The sequence below is a fragment of the Tamandua tetradactyla genome, chromosome 11 (assembly GCF_023851605.1).
Source record: "Tamandua tetradactyla isolate mTamTet1 chromosome 11, mTamTet1.pri, whole genome shotgun sequence".
Taxonomy (NCBI): Eukaryota; Metazoa; Chordata; class Mammalia; order Pilosa; family Myrmecophagidae; genus Tamandua; species Tamandua tetradactyla.
Window position 1 is genome coordinate 3,901,588 of NC_135337.1, and position 24,960 is coordinate 3,926,547.

The 24,960-nt window shown below is 43.3% G+C and overlaps 1 protein-coding gene and 1 non-coding gene across 2 annotated transcripts in view; one reads left to right on the forward strand and one right to left on the reverse strand.

Annotated features, from left to right (window-relative positions):
* Nucleotides 1-1,196: 1,196 nt before the first annotated feature.
* CD101 (CD101 molecule) overlaps nucleotides 1,197-24,960 on the reverse strand; it is a 44,126-nt gene continuing 20,362 nt past the window's right edge. The window contains exons 5-9 of the mRNA XM_077119768.1: nucleotides 24,364-24,747; nucleotides 23,290-23,694; nucleotides 19,408-19,818; nucleotides 16,444-16,839; nucleotides 1,197-5,855 (exon numbers count right to left, since the gene is read on the reverse strand). Coding sequence (XP_076975883.1) covers nucleotides 5,614-5,855; nucleotides 16,444-16,839; nucleotides 19,408-19,818; nucleotides 23,290-23,694; nucleotides 24,364-24,747 — 1,838 coding nt within the window. The 3' untranslated portion in view covers nucleotides 1,197-5,613. The remainder of the gene's footprint in view (nucleotides 5,856-16,443; nucleotides 16,840-19,407; nucleotides 19,819-23,289; nucleotides 23,695-24,363; nucleotides 24,748-24,960) is intronic.
* Nucleotides 8,943-9,048, forward strand: LOC143651034 (U6 spliceosomal RNA). Its single transcript, XR_013159780.1, has one exon. It is a non-coding gene; the product is annotated as a U6 spliceosomal RNA (small nuclear RNA).

Below are 24,960 nucleotides of genomic sequence, written 5' to 3' on the forward strand. Positions count from 1 at the left end.
GATAAATACACCTGCTCCAATTGTGCTAGCTGCCCTCACTTCCTAAGAACTTTCCCCAGATTGATTAATTTTCTCTTATTTGACTTGCCTGGATCTTGAAGACATTTAATTTTCTGATCCCTGGTTTATATTATTATTGAACTCGAAGAACTATTACTGATCTGTTTTAATTAGGGACCCACTGCATATATACATATGCATTTTATCAAAGGATATTTATTGCTATTACCAGAGCATGCCTCTGTTCTATCGGCCTGGGCTCTCTGTGAATCCTATTATAATTATGACAGTGTGGCTGAAGACCCCTCATTCTGAAGAGGTATTACTAATTTTGTACATCATAAAAGTAAGGTAGGAGGCTTTAAACTTGCACTGGTGAGATATAGCAGGCTTCATATAACCCTGTCTCTCCATGCGTGTGGCGTGCACACACAAGTCAGGGAGCAGTGCCTCCCAGCAGAGCGTGCTCTGGAAGACTGGACCCAAAGAAAATCAGAAAACTTGTAATACTATAGCTATCAAAGGGCATGGGGTGAAGATAGGGGGACTTCTGAGATTTTGGCTTGCATTACAACACTCTCCACATGAACACGATCTAGTCCAGTGCAAACAAATCAAAGACACTTGGGTTTTCATATACTAGTTATTTTCAACATGTGCACTTAGTAATCAGTGTGCTTATCCAATGTTGTCTTTCATCTCAGAAAATGGTTTAATGTGATAATTATGCTTCTAGTCAAAACATCTCCACTTGGCAGTCAGAGCTGGTCCGGAATGCGCCTTGGATTCAGAGGTGATATGGTACAACTTCGAATTTTTTAATGAGCAGATTTGATTTAAAAGAAAGCATGAAAAAGATAGAGTAAACACAGAGCGGCAGTTAAGATAGTGAAAGGATGTAACTCTTATCTTTACACTCATCTGTAGGAAATTAGGTTAACAAGTACTTATTAAACCAATAAAGTATCTTATGTATCATTGTGTTTAACTAGAACATATTAGCTACCTCTATGACCTTGATGAGATGCCTAATCAAATATCATGTTTCTGATCATTTTATTCAATCCTCAGAGCACTCACAAAATTGGTATTACCACCATACTGCAAATTGGAAAAGTGAAAATAATTTCTCAGCTGGCTGCCTGGCCTAAACTTGATACCACTACAACCCTCACCCCATCATTTATTCTGCCCCTAAAGCACAGCTATCCCCTCACTACAAAATAACATTCAGTGGCTCACCATTGTCTGCCAAATAGAGTCCAAGTCCTTACGCTGCGTTCGGGATGTGTCCCCTGTCCCTTTCCCAGCAGTCTTGCTCTCCCTACCTTCCTAGACTTCTCTCTTATTGTTCCCCTCCATAGGTCTAACACTGCACATCAAACCAACTTATTCTCTGCACTGTGCTTTTCATGGGGCTCCCTCTGCTCCAAGAATTGTTCTCCCGTCTTCTGTCCTGACTTTCCAATCCCAGTTCAAATGACATCTTCTTTGTGAAGATGTCTTGGGTCTCAAGATGCCCACAGTACTTTGCTGCATTAGAGTTAAAAATTAACAGCCAGGGTAACAGAAGTCCCAGCGAAGCCTAAAGGGAACGTAGACTTCTCTGGACCTGTCTGTGGCAAGTGGCAGAGCCTCCCCGAAAGCACAATTTGCATGGCCCACGTGCAGCAAAGAAAGGGGCCTGTGAGAAAGAAGTCAGTGCCGAGGTCCCAGGGAGCAGAAAATGGGACAGGCTGGTGTCTGCACCCTATGGACAAAGGAGATTCTGGGCAGGAACTGATGGAGCTGTTTTCATAAAGGAATCTAGAGATACAGGGGCACAAACAATCTTGGATTCTAACCAAATAACACAGTGTAGCACCAAGAGAGAAGGAAAGCAGGGCGCTTCTCCTTGCTGAACCCTGAGTACCACCCAGCCTGGCATCTTATGTGCTCTGATGTCCCTGCCACAGTAGGGCTCACAGAGCTGAACACACAAGCAGGGAAACATGTGGGAGTCGAATCATTTGTGAGCTCATATGAAATCACAAGATCCTGGGCAATTCCTGGAAATATTTGAAGGATGCTTTAAATGGCCAAAATTCTGCAGAATTTTGATTATTACTATTCATTTAATTTCATTTATGTGCACAGACATAAACAAAAAAGGAGAAGCCTGGAAAAAATTGGGCTATACATATATTTATCTATTACTTGAATGGTTTAAAACTTGCTCACACGAAGCCTCTGATTTGGTTATCATACTAACCACGTGTACTAGCTAGGGTTCTCTAGAGAAGCAGAATCAGCAGGAGATATCTGTCAATATAAAATTTATAAAAGTGTCTCACATAACCATGGGGATGTAGAGTCCAAGGTCTGTAGGGCAGGCCACAAGCTGGCAGCTCCGATGAAGGTTCTAAATGAACTCCACAGGAGAGGCTGGCTGGCTGAAGCAGGAAGAGTGACTGTCTCTTCTGAAGCCTCCTTAAAAAGCCTTCTGGTGATAAGATCAAGCATCACTCACTGCAGAAGACACTCCTCTTAGCTGATTGCTATCAGCTGTGGATGCAGCCAACATGGTCATGATTTAAGTCCATGAAATGTCCTCACAGCAACACACAAGCCAGCGCTTGCCCGATCAGACAACAGGGCACCACCATCTGGCCAAGTTGACACATGAACCTGACCATGACACCATATGAGGTTGTTATTATTATTATTATTGCCAGATTTTCCTTCCACCAATGGATTTGAGCAGGATGCTTTTATTGTGGAAAGAAACCAGGACTTGCTGTCAACAGACCAAAATTTGATCTCTAATTCTTCTGCATATGACTGGGTGATCCCAGATACATTCCAACCTCTCTGAGCTTTGGTTCTTAGAAGGGGGATAACAATCCCTTTTGCATGGGACCAAAAGGATGAACAGATTTTATACACTTATAAGGAGTTACTATATCACATCACTTTTTACCAATGCATTCACCTGCTGCCACAAATAGTTATTCCTGTTCGTGTCTGAATAGACTGAGAATAACGAGGGGAAAGACCAGGGCTTATTCTCAGCGTCAACTTGTCATGCACAGAGTAGGCACTTACTCCGATGGACTAGAATACCGTAAACATGATGAGTTTCCTACCTATGGTACAAGGGTGGTAGAGGGCATTCAAACTTCAGAAGACCTTAGACTAGACATTGATCCTGAGAGCCTAAGATTGTTGATCGATCAGATAGAACAGATTCTGATAGGTCAAATCATGTTTCCCAGGAACATGAGACAGACAGAACATTCACTATTAAAATAAAGCAGAGGTCAGCAATTTTTCCTGTCAAAGGCTAGATCATAAATATTTTAAGTTCTGGGGGCCATGTGGTCTGAGTGACAACCTCTCAGCTCCTCCACTTAACTGTAAAAGCAGTCATAGACAGTGCGTGAGTGGGCATGGCCGTGTTCCAATAAAGCTGTATTTACAAAAACAGGCAGTGGTCAGGATATGGCCCAGGGGTCAACCCTTGACATAGAGGTTTGTCCTATTGCCAAAGAGGATTTATAACACCAACAGTTGAAACTAAAACCAGGTGGTAACATAGAATGGGGAAGTTGAAATCAATGAGCAAAAAAAAATAAAAGTCCTCCACTAAGTTTCAAAAAACTAACATGGACAAGTACATAATTGGAGAGTCAGTTTAATGTAAAATGCTTGCTGAATCAAATTAGAACAAAGCTTATTCTAGAAGTTTAAAAAAAGGAAGAAAAGAAGACACGGGGGTTTTAATTGCATGAAAACTCATTATGCACAAAATAGTGTGCTGTGGTTGCCTGGAAAGCCTGAGGTGCTCCAGGTTCCATCAGCAGGACACTCAGAGCAAACACGCCAATGATCCCAGAAGAGCGAGGCTGTGTCTCATCAAATCACAACGGAACCCTTGCATTACCTAGTGTCTGATGCACAGGGTGAGAATGATTCCCATGTTTTGTCTTGGTTGAAGAGTCTGATATCTGAGTGCCTCCTCTGAGCAATCTCTGTGCCAGATTCGCATGGGAAGTAGGGCCTGAGCTAAGAGCTGGAAGGGGTAGAGAGAGGTTGAGGGTTTGGGGGAAAGGACTCCAGGCAGTGGGGGACAGCACCAAAATCTACTCTACAAATTGCTGATAGGGGCTGTGGTTCCTTTCTCTGCAAAATCCCAATTAAAACATACATCTCTAAAAAGTGGGTGGCGGTGGGGGAGGGCAACCTACTTTCCTAAAAAGCCTTAACTTTAGTTTTGTTATCTATAAAATATGCCCCCTTGCCTGGAGGGAAGAAACCCATGTGTTGACATATTTAAGGAAACATTGGGAGTCTTTCAAATGAGGCTATAAAAGGGAGATGGTAGGTCTATAGAGGAAGCACTCACAGCCACCAACAAAATCCCCTTGCAGAGGAACTAATTACATTTGGAGAAGACGTATGTGCCTGATACAATCATTTAAAATAAACTGCTCTCTTCGGAAATGCAAATTACCGGGTGTTAAAGCAAAACTTTTGGTCACACAGACCATAAATAGATGTGTCTTCTCGAGTCTGTTGGCTGGCACTGATTGACTTCTAATTCTGGTTATGATGGGACCTGAGCAGCTTTTGAGATGAAAGCGAGGGAACCTCAAGCCCAGTGGGGACAGTTGTTGAAAGCCTTAGACCACGATGCTCCCCGGGTCTCGCTCTGACTTAGGGGACCCTGAGGAGCAGACTTGACCCGCCACTTTCCCTGGCACTCCTTAGTCCCTGCTAGGGCCTCCCCCCAAGAACTATCACAATAGCCTTTTCAGGATCCAGCACTGTCAGGTCAAAGAGAAGGCCCTGGCTTCACAGCAGCCAGGTGGGCCTTTGGTAGGGGGAGAGAGGGGTGAGCCATGAGGCCTAGGATGGGGGGGGCTGGCTGGAGCACTGCTGCATGAGATAAAAACAAGTTTTCCCTCAGCACTGACACAATAGATGAGAGAGGGCAAAGACGTTCAGGCTACAAAATGTTTCATCATTTTTGTCAAAGAACTCGATTAAGCACCTACTATGCAGAGCTCACTCTTGAATGGGCATTTGTGGATGGGATGGGGAAGAAAATGGGATTTCTGCCTTCAAGGAAGGGACATTCTCGTTGGGGAGGCAGATTTTACATAAACAGTGTGTGTGTTTTCAACTCTTTCTGCCTTGCTGACGTCAGGCCATTTCTTATACCTCTTATTGAGAGGAAAAAGATGAGCTCGAGCCTTTGTGACTGGACCATTCCTGGAGAAACAGAGGCATAAGAGAGGGGGAGAGGAGAGGGAAGCCCCCTCCAGGGCTTTGCTGGATAAACTACTTTCATCCTCACCGGGCTGTGCAAGGAGGTACTTCCAGAAGGTGTGGGCGATGTAAAATGGGGTGCTGCTGCTACCATCCATCACATGGGGGAGATGCAAGGGGTAGAGGAGGCGATGCACAGAGTAACACCCATCAGTGTTCACTGTTCACTCTGATGCTTAGCTGACCTGTTCAAGGCTGCAAACAAGGTAAAGCACAGAAGCAGGAGTTATCCACTTCCTGGTCAGGACTGTACAAAAACCTGCATGGCCCGCTTTCCATCTGGCTACAGGCGCCTCCCGGGATTCAGCTGCCTTCATCTCCATCTTCTTCTCCGCTCCTCTTTGAGATCCCGTCTCCAAGTTCTTTCATGTCCACCCAGAGATCCTTTTCTTTCCGTGCATTTAAACTCAGTGTTTGCAGCTTCCTGGCCTTCCAGAACAGGCAGAGGAGGGAAATGAACAGAAGAATCAACATCACGAAGGGGCAGATGAACAGGAAATAGAGGAGAGGCACCGAGGAGCAGATCCTGGATGGAAATGTGGGCTCTGCAACCAAAAGGAGACACATAAAAGAGAATAATTAGCTTCCAACTGATTTGCACTAATCACTCATAAACAGCTCTTGGGATTTATTTTTACAGGCAAATACACGTGTGAAAAATGAGGTCACACAGCAGTAGTCGCCTTAAATCACATGAGGGGAGCAAAGGAAACACAGTGCTGGGAGAAAAGAAGTCCATCTTCCCGGAAGGGTGCTCTTTCCATGGACCCTACCCCACGCCCAGCAGTGTCCAGCCACTGGAGGTCCCAGTGACCTACTTAAAATGAACAGTCACAAAACAAAACAGAACAGAGCAAAACCTCTCCTTTAATCTTCTTTCCTCAGAAAAGAGATCTGGAATTCAACCCTGGTTCTCAGGCATGTGGCCAGTCCTGAATTTTTACATCATTCCCACAGCTGCTTCTGAACCAAACCAAACCAACCCACTGCACTGGCCTCATCCTGCAACTGCAGCCACTAGGGAACACCTTCCCTTCCTAACCCCAGCCCGCCTCTCCCCATTGATTGCCCAGTCCCCAAGGACCCTTCATTTCTGCTCCTTCCCTGCGTTGCTCCCACTGTCACCATTACCTGACCTGCTGCTCCCTGAGCCCTGATCCTCCACATCCTTTGGGATCTAGTCCAACTCACACTCCCTCCCTGAGGTCTTCCTATCTCACCCCAGGTCCCATTTTCCCCTTCTCCCCCACTTCTCAGGCAGCAGCCTGTTGCTTTGACCTCCTTCCTTCCTGCTGAACCATCTCCCTTGTTGCATTGTAGTTTCTCAGAATGGATCATACGCCTTTCGTCTCTGTGGCCTCCACAGTGCCTGGCACATGTGCTCCATAATTTTTGCTGATTGGAATTAAATTGGATTGACTGCAACCACGTGGGCAAAAGAGACCATATAAAGGCATGTGGAAGCGTAGGATGAACCAGCAGCTGCAATCCACCAGCAAGCACTATCAGATACATGGGGCACACACAAGCAGTCCCAAAGTGGTTCCCACCCACACAGTCGGGGAAGTGAAGGTGGAGGGCTGCAGACACCACCAGAACCAGGAAACAGCATCATTAGCCATTGGCCAAAGGACTGAGTTTATGGTATCTTAATGCAGAAAGGCATATGCTTAAGGGGACACCAACCACTCAACATAGTCTTCTAATGACATTTATTTATGATAGGATATTTTTAAATTCAGAGCTGTTCTGAAAAATCTGTTGCTAATAGTAGCTGTGCTTCTGTGGCCAAATTGTAATGACATAAGCAATTTCCTTTTCAAAGATTAACATACAGGATTCACAGGATTATAGACTCTTAGAGATGAACACGGGTTTAGAGATCATGATGGCCAACCTCCTGCCACAGGTAAGAATTCCAATTTTGGCATTGCTTTGATTCATTTTACACCTTGATGAATGTCTCTGTGATGGAAGTTAAGAACTAATCTGGACATTCGTTGAACTCTTGAATTGTAAGGTCTTGAGGGTAGGGCGTGTAGTCATGCACCTTTTTACTTTGTGCAGTGTGTGGTCCACAGAGCCTCAATGGAGACTAATGAAAGAAATGCACAATTGAATTCTACACATGGGAACCCAGAGGTCACAGCCACCGTGTTACACAAACTAAAGATCATCCCTGAATATTAGGCTGGCAGCTCCAAGCAGGACTGGCAAAGATCTGCAGGGGTTGTTGTCTGGATTTTCTGTGGTTTCGTTTGTATTCTCCATCCTCAATTTTTTGTTGTTGTTGCTGTTCCTGAAAGGGTGAGCAATAACACTAGATTTCTTTCTCGTCTTCTCTCCATAGCTATGTAACACTTCTCCCAAAAGGCCCTTCTTAACTACAGTAATTCTCCCAGGTCTTATCTAAAGGTGTGTGGTTAAGAAGGAGGCATATAGACTGTAATGCTGAAAGAATGGAGCTGTAGACTCCAGTGATGAAGAGCAAAGAGTAATGAATGTGTCTCAACTATGTCTCAAGGACTGAGCTCAAACACTGACTCTTCAACTTACTAATAGTGACACTGGGCAAGTTTTACTTCTCCTCATCAAGCAAATGGGGATAATAATAATTTCTAGAGTCATGATGAGCTAACGCATAATAAAACACTTAACATAGTATCTAGCACATTTGTTGAATCAGCAAACAATGATAGTAGCTAGAATGCTACTGAGAAACCTAGGAAAATCACAGGCAACCTTTTCTTGAGAGACCAGGCAGTAGATAAGGCTAGCACCTGCTGATTTCTCAGGCTAGGGCAACTGGCTTGACCATGTTTCTCCGCAGACCACGTTGCCCCCTTAGATCTCTGACAGTCCCAAGGACTGGATGACATTCAACCAAAAGTCACGTGACTACTTGGGAGGCTTTGGCTTTCTTTTCCAGACATGGGAGCTAGAGAGATACTAGATCAGATCAATGACACATTTCTGGTGTCATTGTTAGGATGGTGGGGTGATGATGGGGAAGTTGGGGGTGGGAAGAAATCTGGTACCTGGCTTTTGTGGCACCCAGACTCTAACACTCAGCATGAAGATACTGCCACTAGCTTTGGCTATCTTAGAGAGGAGGAGCTCCTCTGCTTTAGAGTGATCTGCTATCAAAGGATGACAAAGTACAATGCTGATTTGGCCAAACCCTAGGAAATTTCTAAATTACCTCTTTTGGGAGGGCAGTGTTTGCTCAGGATCCCACAATTACCATTCCCTACCATCTGCTTCTTACACATAGCTGGATTAGAATTGGTGACATTCAAACCATTAAGGTTTGGCATTTTGATTCAATCCAAGTAAGTGCCCAGTGCTTAAAGTGAAAGCCCTGCAAAACAGAGCCAAAACTCTAATGAGGTCACTTCATCAGGAGAATTAGTTTCTAACTTGCTTTCACCTACTGCCAAACAATCATGAAGTGTACTCCTTTTTTATATGACCTCAGATATACTGATAAGTGACAGACTACAGAAGAGGAGAGGTATGGGATGATAAGGGGGCTACCAACTCCTCCCAACCCCCAAGCCCCCAAAATGGGCAACTGACTATGCCATGTGTAGCCATGTGGCAGAGTTGACTCCTATCAAAAAATGAAAGCAGTGCTCACTTCGGCAGCACATATACTAAAATTGGAATGATACAGAGAAGATTAGCATGGCTCTGCACAAGGATGACACGCAAATTCGTGAAGCGTTCCATATTTAAAAAAAAAAAAAAGAAAGCAGATTAAGGTAATCTGCTGCAAGTTACTCTACAACAAGTGAACCCCTGACAGCATTCTGTTCAATCCAATTAAAGACCTGCTTGGTCATTCTTTCATCAAATATTTATTGAGTTCTATGTGCCAGGCCTTACTGGGGGCACTGGGGAAGCACAAATAAATGGGAGAGTCTCTCTAGAATCTCCAATGTGGCAGGACACGTCTCCTCTGAGGACTCATTTTCTAGTTAGACCCTCACTCAACAAAAGCTGGGAAATAGTAACAAATTCCACATAACTCCAAATAATTAGTTACCTGAAAACCTTACCACTTGGCCTATTATTTAGTCACACAGAATTTTCTAGGAGAAGACATTTTTTATCTGGGATCTAAGGCTGAGGTAAGAAACACTTAGGCGGCTGTAGTCATTGGTAAGGAAGCAAGAAGGAGAAGGAAATGCAAGGTCCATACCCCCAGTGAAATGCTCAACTTTTCTACCTTCACTTGAACCATGTGCTCCACCACCCTACTATGCATCCTGTCATGGTCAGGTTCATGTGTCAACTTGGCCAAGTGGTGGGACCTGTTTGTCTGGTTGGGCAAGTGCTGGCCTGTCTGCTGTGATGAGGACATGTCATAGAATTAAATCATGATCATGTCAGCTGTATCACAGCTGATTCCATTTGTAATCAGCCAAGGGGAGTGTCTTCTGCAATGAGTGATGCTTACTCTAATCATGACAAGCCTTTTAAGGAGGATTCAGAAAAGACAGGCTCTCTTCCTGCTTTGGCTGGTGAGCCTCTCCTGTGGAGTTCATCCAGACCCTCCATTGGAATCGTCAGCTTCACAGCCTGCCCTGCAAATCTTGGACTCTGCTTCCCATGGTCACCTGAGATACTTTTATAAATTTTATGTTTGAAAGTGTTCTCTGTTGATTCTGTTTCTCTAGAGAACCCTAACTAATACAACTTGGTACCAGGAGTAGTTCTTAAGAAACAGAATCTTAAAAATGGGTTTTTATGAATGGTTTTCTTCATAAAAAGAAGAAAACTGGACTCAAAGGCACAAGTAAATTACATAAAGAAGTGGTCCAAATGCCTGTGGTCTCCACTCCTGCCACATTACCTTCTCTTTCCCAGACCAGAGTCATGGCTTCTTGGGGAGTTCCTTACAGTGAATTGACTGAGGAAGAGAAAACTCGGGCCTGGTTTACAGATGGTTCAGCACGATATGCAGGTACCACCCGAACGTGGACAGCTGCAGCATTACAACCCCTTTCTGGGGTGTTCTTGAAGGACAGTGGTGAGAGGAAATCCTCCCAGTGGGCAGAACTTCGAGCAGTGCACCTGGTTGTTCATTTTGCTTGGAAGGAGAACTGGTCAGAGGTGCATTTGTATACTGACTCATGGTCTGTTGCTAATGGTTTGGCTGGATGGTCAGGGACTTGGAAAGACCATAATCGGAAAATTGGTGACAAAGAGGTCTGAGGAAGGAGTATGTGGATAGACCTTTCTGAGTGGCTAAAAACATGAACATATTTGTGTCCCATGTGAATGCGCACCAGAGGGTGACTTCAGCAGAAGAAGGTTTTAATAATCAAGTGGATAAGATGACCCGTTCTGTGGATACCAGTCAGCCTCTTTCCCCAGCATCTCCTGTCATTGCCCAATGGGCTCATGGACAAAGTGGTCATGGTGGTAGGGATGGAGGTTATGCATGGGCTCAGCAACATGGACTTCCACTTACCAAAGCTGACTTGGCTACAGCCACTGTTGAGTGCCCAATCTGCCGGCAGCAGAGACCCACACTCAGCCCCCGATATGACACCATTCCCCGAGGTGACCAGCCAGCTACATGGTGGCAGGTTGATTACATTGGACCACTCCCTTCATGGAAGGGGCAGTTATTTGTTCTAACTGGAATAGACACATACTCTGGATATGAATTTGCTTTCCCTGCATGCAATGCTTCTTCCAAAACTACCATCTGTGGGCTACAGAATGCCTTATCCATCATCATGGATTCCACACAGCATTGCTTCTGATCAAGGAACACACTTCACAGCAAATGAAGTGTGAGAATGGGCACATGCTCATGGAATTCTCTGGTCTTAATATGTTCCCCATCATTCAGAAGCAGCTGTATTGATAGAATGGTGGAATGACCCTTTCAAAACTCAATTATGGTGCCAACTAGGTGGCAATACCTTGAAAGTCTGAGGTAATGTTCTCCAGGAAGCTGTATATGCTCTGAACCAGTGCCAGCTGTATGGTGCTGTTTCTCTCATAGTCAGGATCCATGAGTCCAGGAACCAATGGGGAGGGGGGAATACCACTCACTATTACTCCTAGTGACCCATTAGGAAAATTTTTGCTCCCTGTCCCTGCGACCCTGATCTCTGCTGGTCTGCAGGTTTTAGTTGAAAAGGGGGAGTGCTTCCCCCAGGAGAAACAACAATGATTCCATTGAACTGGAATCTAAGATTACCACCTGGTCACTTTGGGCTACTCATGCCCCTGGATCAACAAGCCAAGAAGGAGATTATATTATTGTCTGGGGTGATTGACCCTGACTATCAGGGGGAAATAGGACTTCAACTACACAATGGAGGTAAAGAAGAGTTTTCTTGGAATATAGGAGATCCCCTAGGGCGTCTTTTAGTACTACCATGCCCTGTGATTAAAATCAATGGAAAACTGCAACAACCCAATCCAGGCAGGACTACCAATGACTCTGAAACTTCAGGAATGAAGGTTTGGGTCACCCCACCAGGCAAAGAACCATGGCAAGCTGCAGTGCTTGCTGAGGGTAAAGGGAACATGGAATGGGTAGTGGAAGAAGGTAGTAGTAAATATGAACTATGACCACATGATCAATTACAGAAACGAGGATTGTAATGCTGTTTTGTTCATGTTATACTATTCAAGTTTTAAGATATCAAGTTTAAGAATGAATATTACCCAAGGATTTGCACCCTATTCTGGAGAGATTTAATGTGTTTCCAGTTATGTGCATGACAATTGAGTATTGTTAGGTGAAAGAAAAAAATGTGTGTTTTATTGTTTTTTATTTAGAAATTAGGTATGGTTTAAGGTGATATGTATAGCTGCCAAGTTGACAAGGGGTGGACTGTCATGGTCAGGTTCATGTGTCAACTTGGCCAAGGGGTGGTACCTGTTTGTCTGGTTGGACAAGTGCTGGCCTGTCTGTTACAATAAGGACATTTCATAGAATTAAATCATGATCATGTCAGCTGTATCACAGCTGATTCCATTTGTAATCAGCCAAGGGGAGTGTCTTCTGCAATGAGTGATGCTTAATCTAATCACTGGAAGCCTTTTAAGGAGGATTCAGAGGAGAAAGGCTCTCTTCCTGCTTTGGCTGGTGAGTGTCTCCTGTGGAGTTCGTCCAGACCCTCCATCAGAATCTTCAGCTTCACAGCCTGCCCTGAGGATCTTGGACTCTGCTTTCCACGGTCATGTGAGACACTTTTATAAATTTTGTATTTGCGAGTGTTCCCTGTTGATTTTGTTTCTCTAGAGAACCCTAACTAATACACAGCCCTAAAACTAACCCAGCCTTGGAATAGTCAAATAGAGGTGGTGAAAAAACATTTGAGAGGCAAGAATTGGTAGTATGTTATTGTTGGCCTGGCTTTTGTTAATGCACAGAACTGTTCTCACCAGCAGTGTAGTTACACTGTGATTCAATAAATATTGAGCATCTTCTATTCCAGGAGCTGTGCTAGTATGCTGGGAACAGACATTCAGTCTCTGCCTTCTCAGAGTGTATAGGCTAGGAGTAGTGATGGATGCTAAACAGGTTGCGGCAGATGTGAAGACTAAGAGAATAAGGTAAGCCATTGATGAAGTGATAGTTAATTAGTAGATGTTAATCAGGTAAAGATGACAGGAAAGAACATTCTTTTAAGGAGGTAGCATGTTCACAGCAAGATATTAGATGGTCAGTTGTATCTACTCTCGTCTGCCCTTCATCTGCTTCTCCACTAGCTCTCTTCCCTATAATGTAAATGTACCCAAGTCTCTACCATCCTCAAACCAAAACAGAGCAAAACAAAACTAAGCATTTTCATTGATACCTCTTGACATCTATTTATTGTTCCCTCTCTTTCTGGATACATCAAAGCTCTTTAAAGAGTAATCTGAATTTGATGTGTCCACCTTCTCACTCAACCCACTGCCAAATGACTTCTACCATTACTTTTCCTGAAATTTCCCTCTATTATCAAGTTCAAAGGATACTTTCCCATTCTTATCTTATTTGACCTCTTTGCAGTATTTGACTTTCTTGACTCTTCCTTCCTTCTTGATATCCTCTGCTCCTTTCAGTCTCATTCACAGGCTCCTCTTCTCCACTTCCCAGCTAAATGGAGGTGCATCTCAGGTCCCTCCTTGGGTATCTGCTGTCTACAGTCTACATTTCCTTGATGACCTCTTCTGAACTATTGGCTATAGGTCAGATTCCTGATTTGCTACTCTGGTACAGATCCCATTTGAAAGTCCAGATGTCTGGATTACTGAACAGATATCCCAAGGATTCCAGTTCAACTTTCCCAAAACTTATTAAAAATTGAATTATCTCCCCCAAACCTTTCTCCTATATTTCCTCTCTTGGTGAATGGCCCCACTATTCACGTAAACCAGAAACCAGATAATTAATTACCCTTGATTTTCCCCTTCTGCTCATTCACTCCCTACCTCTATCTAATCAGTCTCTAAGCCCTGCAGATTATTCCTCCAGATACGCATCCCTTTCTTCTCCCAGTCCTCACTGACACTGCCTGATTTCAGCCTTTCATCCTGTCTCACATGGATCCCTAGAATCAGTGTCAAATAGTTCCCCCTGCTCCAGGTCTGTCTCTCCTCCAATTCACCTTTAATCCTGCTCCCAGTGGGAGCATTCTAAAATGCAAATTGGAGGTTGTCGCTCGCCTGCTTGAAATTGTTCAGTGATAAAGTTCACCTTCCTTAGCTTCGTATAAAAGACACATTTGAGATCTGAACACACCTCCCCACCTCACTAGCCTCATCTCATGTCATACTTCATCTCATGTCGTGCTTTTGTCATCCCCAACTCCTGGAAGTTCCCTGACTATAACATGAGGTTTCACATCTTATTATCATCCCACATGCCATATCCTTTTCCTAAAATAGGCTTTCTCCTTTTCATAGGCCCTACACTCTGGGAAACCTTCTCAGAGCTTCACTCCACCACCCTTTATCCCAACCCTGCCTCTGATGCTCCCCTAGCATCCTGTGAATACTTCTTTCATGGCACTGATCACACTGGATTTGATTATCCCCACGAGACTCTGACTTCTGTGGGAACAGACTCTGTCATACACATTTTTGTATCCTCAGAATCTCAGTAAACACTTATTGGTTAAATTAAACATCTATTACATAGACAGATGTGTGTGTGTGTGTGTGTGTGTGTGTGTGTGTGTGTAGCATGCTTGTAGGCATAAGGGAAAAGGGAGTTGTTAACCTTTGCTGAACACTTACAATGTGTAAGGAACTGTGCTAAATACTTCATATGCATTTAAAATATTATATCCTCATTTATGAGAAAGCTGAGGCTCATAGAGGTTAAGTAACCAGAAGGTGATCCCATCCTACTAGGTGGTCCAATTTAAGCCCAGGCTTATCTTCCCCCAAACCCTGGATCTTTTTTATCTCACCACACTAAAGGAACCTGGATGTTTTATTACAGGGATTTCCTTGGGAGTTCTTGACTTTAGTTACAATGAAAAGAAGCCTGGTCAACCTTCAGGTCATGGCACAAGGCTTTGAGTGTCTTCAATTCTGCAGGATACAAATGCAACTCAATTTTTAATGATTTCTTCCCAGAATTCATCTTTTTAAAACCTTACACCTGTTTTACAAGAACTCCACAAGGATTAACAGTATATGTGTGCTGTAATGGAGCCTGACTGCCTCAGAGGAGAATATGTCACAGAATATACACTTTTTACAATTACTATCCATTTGCTCAACTGAAAAAAAAAACTTCCAATTCTACAGAGCCTGTGAATTCCAGTGAGAATACACACACACACACACACACACACACATATGCTCAGGGTATGGGACTTCCTCTAATTGTTGGAATGGAAGAAAGGTTGATAAGAAAAAAAAATTTCTGCTTGGACACTTGGGAGGAAGGTAGAATGGATAGGGGAATAGGACAATGAGATTCCAGGGACCAAATCAGGTCATTTTTGACTTCTACTCTAGAAGCATTGCTAGGGCAAGGAGGAAGCTGTCCCTACTTCTGAGAGGTTGCCATATAATTTCTATAGCACTGTTACCTTTCTAAGGAGACCCACCAAAGCTAGCCACTGTCTTAGGGATGTCACCTTTATTGATTATTTTCATTTATCTTTGCTGGTGAGGGGCACCAAGGTCCCAACCTATCTCTCCATTGACCTTTTCCACAGTAAGTTAGAGTTTACAGTTCACGTCTCACCTTCTCCTTAAACCCCACCAGGGAAGTGGCTAAGAGAATGATCTGGTTGTAACCTCTGCCAGCTCCTTGAACACCAGGAACATTTCAGCTGATCTGGCTGGAGAAATTTTTACTTTAACAATTGCTTAATGAAGGCCTATCATGTGCCTGTAGTAGGGTGGAAAGATGCCCTCTCTTCTTTCATGGCCTCTTGTACCATATCCCTCCAGAAGCCCTGCAATCCAGTTCACTGGGATGACCTTCCCATAGAAAGAAAGGTTACCCTTTGGCCAATGATTTAGCTGTCCGTCTGGCTGGGGCCTGGAAACAAGTTATGTTTGGATACACTTCCTTGTCTGATGCTGTTCGAGGTGCAATGGCAGAGGCACACCAAGTGGCCATTGTCATCAAGTCCTTGTTTGCTGAACACATAGAGTGATAAAGGAGCTTGGCACTAATTCATTGAAAAGGGCTTTTTGACTCGGAGCATTTAGATGTTGCTGCTTTTGGTTCAATTAGATCAAATATAAAGTAGCCCCAGCCACCTCCCTATCTCTCATTCCATTCCACCCCACACCCCACCTCCCACCCCAGATCAGCATTTTCAAAGTAGAGGGTCAACCAAGAGATAACAATTTCTACTTTGCACATTATTTGGTTATTTTAAAGGGCACAATGCTTTTTTTTGTTTGGGAGAGGAGGGAGGGAGCAGATCAGATGCCCCTGACATTTAAATGGCTATTCCCAAACCTCAGGTATATCTTGTTTATTCAAACGAGTTACTATGGAGAGAAATGGCAAAGTCATCCTCTTTAGGGAGTCTTTAAATCACCTTCAGACTGAAGAAGTAGAAAATAGCATGGAAGGAAGGCATGAAGAGGGGAACCAAGATTCTCCTGACATACGAGCTGGGTTTGTTAACCCCTAGTTACCTGAAGGCAGTACTGTGAGTACCATCTGCCCCGATTCATCTGATTCTTGGCTGACCCACTTGCTTGGGCTTCCAAGTAGCTGCCATTCTTTCACCCTGCACCTGTAGACTCCAGCATCCTTCATTTCCACCCGATGGAGCTTCAGGACAAAATCTTTAGGGGATGAACGATAACAGTGCAGGTGCTTTCTGAGCCCCTCTTCGCCATACTCCAGCAAGCCATCGTGCTGCAGGTGCACCAGCAATTTATTCACGGAATTTTCTCTGCTCCAGAGCCACATCACAGAGAACAGGGAAGCCGTGCCAACTAAACTCTCCAGGCTGCAGTGGAGGGCCACCTCTCCATGCTCAGTAGTATTTTCTATACTATCCACTTTGGAGACGCCTATTTTACTTCCTATGAAACAAAATGGCAGTAAGTTAGGAAAGAACCCAAACTTTCAGACTGGGAAATTTAGTTCTTTTTGGGAAGACCCCATCTTATATTCTTTAGACATCCAGTCCTTCTTCATCTTTAACACTTTCCCTTGACCCCTTGTTCTTCTTTCATATTTGCATAGAGAATTCTCTGCTATGAATCAGTCTAGCCAATTGGCTTCTCTAATCCTACCTCCTGTCAGCAGGGCTCTGCCACTGAAAACAACTCAGCTTCAACTGGGCCCCCTGCCCTGATGCTTTTACTTCTTCCTGGTCAATGCCCTCTTGTCCTCCCCAGAGGGACTATTCAAAACTTTCAGTCCTCCCTTCATTTTTAGCAAATTATCCCCCTCCCATCTACCCATATATCATCTCAGGCAGAGACACTTGGAAAAGGAAGCTATCCAGGCAGTTGAACATTTTTATACAAGTGTTTGAATATTAAGGAGATCATTTAAATGGTTGAATCAGACAAGTTTCAAACAGATTTTGACATTTATTCATTACTTTCCCTCATGCTAACCAGCAGGTAAGGACTTGAAAGGAAGACCAGAGCAATTACAAACGAAATAAAGAAATTGTGGTGTATGTTTAAATTTTTTATTCTACTCGAAACATTTATTAGTTCATCTTTGAAAAAACAACTTTCTCCAATCCTGGATTCTTTTTCAGTCACCAACCTTACTCTCTCCTTCCCTTTATAGTGAAACAGGGGAAATATTAATTTATAAGATACTGTCTTTGCTCCCTCGCCACAAATTACTCCGTCCTTTACTGAAATCCAGCTTCCAACCCCATCTGTTAACGGTCCTAAGCAAAGGGGCCCAATTTCCCAGTCTAAGGACCCTCTCATCTTCTGTGTCCTCGCTGTGGTTTTGTCACTGAAGTTCATTATCTGCTTGAATCTCTCTCCCCTTTTGTCTTAGAGAAAATTTCCCTCCTACAATTCTGACCAGTCTTCTCAGCATCTTTCCCTGCTGTCTCTTCTTTAACTCACTCTTTAAACTAAAGTTCATAACTGGCAAGCTACAGCCAAACCCAGCCCACAGGTATGTTTTGTTTAACCTACCTGATATTATAAAAGGATGTGAATTTGTTGTGAATATTCTCAAATTGGGAGATGTCACAAAAAGGGATTCTAGGCATCTCTTGGTATACTAAATGTTCTGATGATACCAAACCCTCATTTCTACGTGGGAAGCACTGGCTTAAGCTAGAAGTTGTTGCCCTCTTTAAAAAGGCACATACATACTATCAATATTTTGTCTTGGACAATTGAGGGACAGTGATGCCGGTCACACAAATGGGGAATTCAGTTGTAGGAATGAGTTTTGCGGGATGACAGAGATGAGGGAAAATGCAATTTCATTTAGGTTGAGTTTGAGGATCTATGGGGTATCCAAGTGCAAATGTAGAGCTGACATTGGGTAGGAAGGCCTGAAGCTCAGTATATCTGGGCTAAACATAAAGGCTTAGCATTATCAAATTGAAGGCAGTGGCTTACACCAGGGCAATATTTTAAAAGGTCTGGGGAGAGCAGAGAATAATAATAATAATAAAGACCAGATATTAGTCCCCGAGGAAATTCCACATTTAGCAAGGAGAGGAAGAGGAGATCTGAAGAACGTGGGGAAGGCAGACCAGAGGGACAAAAATGTGATCCTCCCTCTGAGCTACTTATTTTGTCCCTGATGTCCCAATAGAATGTAAGCACTTAAGGGCAAGAACTGTGCCTTATTTATCTTTACAGTCCCAGTGCCTAATGCATAGTAATGTTCAATTATAATCTTATTTTTTGAGGTTCCATTGAAAATAGAATATTAAGTACCAAGCCAGATCAATTTATTTGCATTGTGCTCTTGGACCCAGGCCAGTTGCTGAAATTTAGCTGTGACATTCATTTAATTTTAATCAACATTGGAGGTGACCTAACTAATGCTGAGAGACCTAATCAACCCTGCCCACATTTAGACAGCAGCACTCTTAGACCTATGCAAATGGATGGAACTTCTATTACATTTTTAACGATCTCCTGAGGAAGAGGAGATTCCCTCAGTAAGCCATTCCAACAGTTAACTACTCTTCTTTGCCTTATGTTTAGGCAGCCAAATGTTGAAAAGCAATTTCTCCACACATCCCTATAGAGTTGTACAGTTTCTGTTCACAGTGGGAGAAATATGCTTCGTATTACTCTTTTTCTGCCAAATTACAGTAGAGCCCCACTGGAATGACACAGCTTGTTATTATAGAGATCTGGAGATACGATACCCCAGGTAGCCGCACAGACGAGGCGGCCAAGCTGATAAACAAGCCAATCAAAGGTGCCTTGCTCCCATCCCAGCTCCTTGAAACCTCATAGCAATTCACTTGCAGTGACCTCCCGTCCTCAGGTGGGCCACCAAGTTCTGCAGTCATTGCTTAAGTGGATGCTATTCCTATGACTCTATGTTGTATTTTTAGCCCCACTTAGTCACTTCATAGAACAACTGCCCGAGAGAAGCTGAGAACCCTACAGAAAGCTGTGGGAGAATACATTCACAAGACTTACCCGTGGGTCTGAGTTTCAACTCTGTTGGTCCAGATTTCTCTTCTCCAAGCTTGTGCCAAGTGCCGTTTGTAGACAAGAGCCATTCTTCCACGGTGCAGTGATATCTGCCCTGATCGCTATGATCCACATTTAGAATATGCAGCTGAAACAAGTCTTGGGAAACTTTTTCAGTGTGAAATTTTTTCTTTGTCTTTGGAGTATGAAATTCATCCCCATATTTAATAACATTGGTTTGATCCATTTCCAGGATCCTCAGCCAGGATGCATTAGTGGAAATGGGGGAATAGTACCAAATAATGGCTAACTGGAAGTTTCCTGTGGACCGGGACAAGATGCTACAGTCTATTTCGGTGTTGGAGCTGACGGGGATCTCTTGAACTTGGTTGCGTGAATTCACTTTTAGTCTGCTCTCTAAATGAAAAGAATGGAAAAGGTTACTTTTGCTACTTTGCTAGAAAATAAAGTTTTAAGATAGGAGGGACATTAGAGGTCAATGAGGGCAATACCTCCTATGTCGCATTGTATGTGTGAATTCCCTCCACAATAGTCCCACTGACTATTCACTCAGCCTTTGAACAACTCACTATCTGACAAAGCAATCTATTCCATCTTTGGTAAGCTCTGCCACTAGAGACTTCTTTCTGATATAAAGCTGAATTTGTTCTCTCCAGAACTTCATCCATTGCTCCTAGTTCTACTCTGGAAGGGTGGGAGACGGGTCCTAAAGAAAAGCCCAGTCTCTTTCCACATAATAACCCAATATTTAAGCACAGACATCTCTTCTGTAGCATTTTTAAGAATCAAATTGAGAGAAAGTGGCCCTTTCAATGCTTAGTGTGTTCACACTCCAGAATATCTCTGGATTCACAATTTGCCAAAATCCAGACACATCTGCCTTCAGACATAGGTAAACAAAAGGAAGTGCCATGTGGGCTATTAAAATTGTGTTTCTCTTTGCAGCCACTCAACTCTGGACATTTATGTGGAATTATAGTCAACTACCCTCTAACCCCAGCAGTTTTTCTGCTTTGTCAGAAAAACGAGTGATAAAAATTTGTTTCTAAATCTTATTCTAACTTCTTGCTGACATCACCGATTCTACTTTTGTAACCGCTTGTTGATGTTGCCGTTTGCTAAGCACCTACGATGTTATGTGTCAGAATATTTTAGATTCTTTGGCTACTCACCTCCCATGGGTTCACAGTTTAGAGGGAGCGCCAGGTACAGGGGCAAAGGCTTAGAGATTACAGCACAGCGTCACACATGTGGGACAAAGATAGCCGCGGTGACTATTACAGCACACGGGAGGACCACCCACCCAGATACCGGAGGGAGAGAAAGTTTCTGGAAGGGGGTAACTCTGAGCTAAGTCTTAAGGGTAAGGAAGAATTAGGCCAATGGAAATTAGGTTAAGGAATTCCAGGCAGAAGAAGCAACTTGAACAAGGACTTTGAAAGGGAGAGAGAATGTGAATTATTGAGGAGCTATAAGTAGTTCAGTGTGGTTGGAACTCAAATTCAAGATTGAAAATACAAGGAGATGATACTGGAAAGACATAAAGGCACTAGAATATAAATGACCTTGCATGCCATGCTTTATTTGGACATGAGGTGAACATGGAGGAGCAGAAGGGAGGAACTGTGGATGATCCAGTACAGTAAATTGAATTATACACCCTAATTTTGATGTTTTAAATCTTAATCCTCATTCATGAGGGTGTGAACCCATTGCAAACAGGATCTGTTGAAGATTTTATTTTCAATTAATAAAATGTGGCCCAACTAAATGAGGTTGGATCATAAGTCAGATTACTGTAGGTCTTATAAAGAGAAAGAAACAGAAACAGGGACCAGGAAAGCAAGCTGGGGGCACAAAGTCAGTGGGAACCCAAAAGAGAAAGGAGAGGACATTGCCATGTGACAGGAAATCCTAAGAAACCAAGGATTATCAGCCAACCAGAATGCTACTAACCCTGAGAGAAAACAAGCCTTTAGCTTCCAAAACCATGAGACAATAAATTCCCATTGTGTAATCCAACCAATTTTGTGGTATTTGTCATAGCAGCCAGGCAAATGAAGACATTCAGTCTTCCAAGTTGGGTCACTGGTGAATGATGGAGACATAGAGAACAATTGAGGAGGAGTAGCTTGGAGGGATAATAGCAATGGATTATTATTTTGATATGTTGAATATGGACATGACCTGGAGGCAGTTGGATATATGAGTCTGGAGAGAAGGAGAGAAGGCTTTGCAGGATAATGGATTGGGAGTTGTCAACAAATAGTTATATCCATTGGTAGGTAGGGATGAGTTCATGTCAGGAAAGCGTTTAGAATGAGAAGAATGCAAATGGAAGATGAAACCCAAAGGAACATTGGGGAAAAAAAAAAACAATCAGTGGAGGAGAAGGATTCTGCAAATGAGAATGAGAAGTAGTCAGAGTATTAGGAAGAAATGGGGGTTGTCATAGGTTGAATCATATTGCCCCAAAAATATGTTGAAGTCCTTACCCCTAGTACTTCAGAATTTGACCTTCTTTGGAAATAGGGTCTTTGTGGATGTAATTAAGTTAAAATGAGGTCATCCCGGAGTAGGGCAATCCCAAATGACTGGTGTTTTTATAAGAAGAGGAGAAGAGACCCAACTATAGACAGGAGAAGGCCAAGTGAAGACGGCAGCAGAGAATGGAGTGTGGATGCCTCCCCAAGCAAAGGAGCACCAAGGATTGTGAACAAATACCAGAAGCCAGAAGAGGAAAGGAAGGATTCTTTTCTACAGGAATCAGAAGGAGAATGGCCCTGCCAACAACTTGATTTTGGACTTGCAGCCTCCCGAACTGTGAGACATTTCTGTTGCTTTAAGCTACCATGTTAGTGGTAATTTGTTATGGCAGCCTTAGAAAACTAATACAAGGGCCAAGAAAAAAAAAGAAGTTTCAAGAAGCAAAAATTGAGCCAACAATTTTAAATATCACAGAAAGGAAAATAAAGTAAGGCATAAATTAATCAATAGGAGGTCATTACTATCACTGGGCAGCAGAGAGAACAATGATGCTGCCATGTTGGAACATGGCTCAGTGGGCCAGGCATGGCCATAGGCACAGTATTACGTGTCACCACCTTTTTTGTGGCATGAGCAGGCTCCGGGAAATGATCCCGGTGTCACCACCTTTAAATGGCACATGAGTAATTTATAGACGAGGTAACTAAGATTTGGAGAGATTATGTAATTTGTCCAAAGCATGCTGATATCAAGTGCTTGCCAGATCTAAATGACTTCAAAGTCCCTTGAAACTCTTCCTGTCCTAACAGAAAACAAGTTATGAGAGAGAAAAAAACGACACAGCAGAAGTCTGCCTAGATGTATCTTACTTATAATCTTCACGTTGTATTACCAGTTGGCAAGGTATACCATATTTGACTATATTCATAACTTCTCTATCTCTTATATTCATTAACACATTAAAAATAAGTAGGTAAATACCACTAGGGGACAGAGTCCAAACATTTATTAACTGGTGAGGCCCAGGCAATGACCAACCAGAAAGGAAGACTTGCCTCGAGCTGGGTCCTAGGGGCCCCCCTACTGTGCCACAACCCTTTAGTTGCTGGGTTGTGGGAACTTATGGGGAGGCAGGAAAGGGACATGAAGCAATGGTTATTACTTGCCAGGGCAGAAGTATTTCAATGTTTCAACAACCAGTTTGGCTATTTCATGCAAATGAACTCAGCAGTACCCTGGAAATCACTCTTCATATGGTACTTACTTATACACTACATACATGGGAGTGGGTATTTTATGTTCTATTTCTATAACATACCCAAAATTGAAGAACTCCTAATAAAAAAAAAAAAGCAAGGATTAATTTCCAATGGAGCTTACCTGGTAAAGTAACGGCTATTCTCAATGGGTGAGAGGTGGCAGATGCCTTCACGGGACTGTTTGTGCATAAGGAATTTCTGTCATAAACTTGTACTTCACACTGATACACTCCAGCCTCTTCTTCAGTGGCATCATGAATTAGGAGTTGAGAGTAAAATGAAGAGCATGAAACCTTCATCTTCCTTTGGAAGTAGGACAGGAGTTCTCCCCATTCAATGGTGCCATTGTAGGTGATTCGAACAAGCTGATGAAAGACTTGAGACTCAGCTGGCTGGAACTGCCATGTCACAGTGAGTGGGACATTGAGGTCAGAGTAGCCAGCTGTCACTACGCAGGACAGGTCAAAGGTGCCCGTTAACTTCACCTGTGGTTGACGGCTCATCAGACTAACTCGTAAACTTGAATCTGCAGACAGAAATGCAAGATACAATTTCTAAGATGTTTACCAAATTATAGTACAGCACTTTCGAGTTTTCCTAGATGCCACTTCTTCACATTGAACCATGTATTTGTAAATTTGGAGTGTCATATATTTTGGGGGTAGAAATTGATTCAAAGTATAGTCTGTCCTGAATTCTGACCTCAATTTTCCAAAGTTGACCCTTTTCTGAGACTGTTCTCACCAGCGACAACAAATAGGCAGTGTTTCTCGAGTCTTTTGCTTGGACAGCTGCAGCTGAATGGGTGAAGCACTCCCAGCCCCAGGGGTCTGGCCTCCTTCCCTTACCCCCGCTCATGGGTTCAGTATCTGATCCTTTCGCACATGCTACAAGAGACTCTGCAATTTCAGGGCTGCAGCTGTCAAAAGCCAGAATGTGGAGAGCTTAGCTACAAAACACACCCGGCCTGTCATTTCTATGTCACCTCCAATTCACAGGACTGTGTCTTTAGTCAAATACAAATTGTATTCTAAAGATGATCTTTATGATGAATAATCTTTAGGGAGTAATTGATAGATGTGGTAGCCAGAGACTCTGCTCTGTGTCCTGGGGTGCACATATTCAGGATGATGACAAACAAAATCACAATTCCCTTGCAAAATCAGGTTCAGAAAGGGATTTCTCTGTCACTTACCCAGAGGTTTTACAGCGACTGAAATCTTCTGAGTCCAGCTCCGATCTCCTGCCTGGTTCCGGGTCTTCTCGGACACTCTGCATTCATATGTCCCGCTGTCTGTAACGGCGGTGGAAGTGATCTCCAGCTGGAAGGTGGCCCAGTCCACTTTCTCCAGCCTTATGTTGGCATTGTTTCTGGGCCCTCGGTAGGAGGCTCCCAGCTGCATGGTGCCATCCTGTCCCATGCTAGCCACAAACTCTAGCTGCGTTTGATTCTGCGGGATGTGCCACCAGCTGACAGATAGAGGACTTTCAGTTCCCCCTGCCCTGCAGAGAAGGGTCAGTGCCTCTCCTTCCCACACTGCTTGCTGCTTGGTCTTGGTAGACACATCTACATGTCTTGCTGTGGATTATAGAATTCGGGGAAAAAGGTATTTCAATTAAATGAAAATTTTTCTAAAATATAGCTAATTCTCCTTAATAAAGATTTGATTAGTTTGTGATGAATCAGGTCAGGCTATTACCTCTCTACCACTCCCAGCAAGAAGTGCTCACAAGACAGCAGGAAGAATATCCAGAGAAATTGTTTACCCTTAAAGAACTTATACTTAGCATC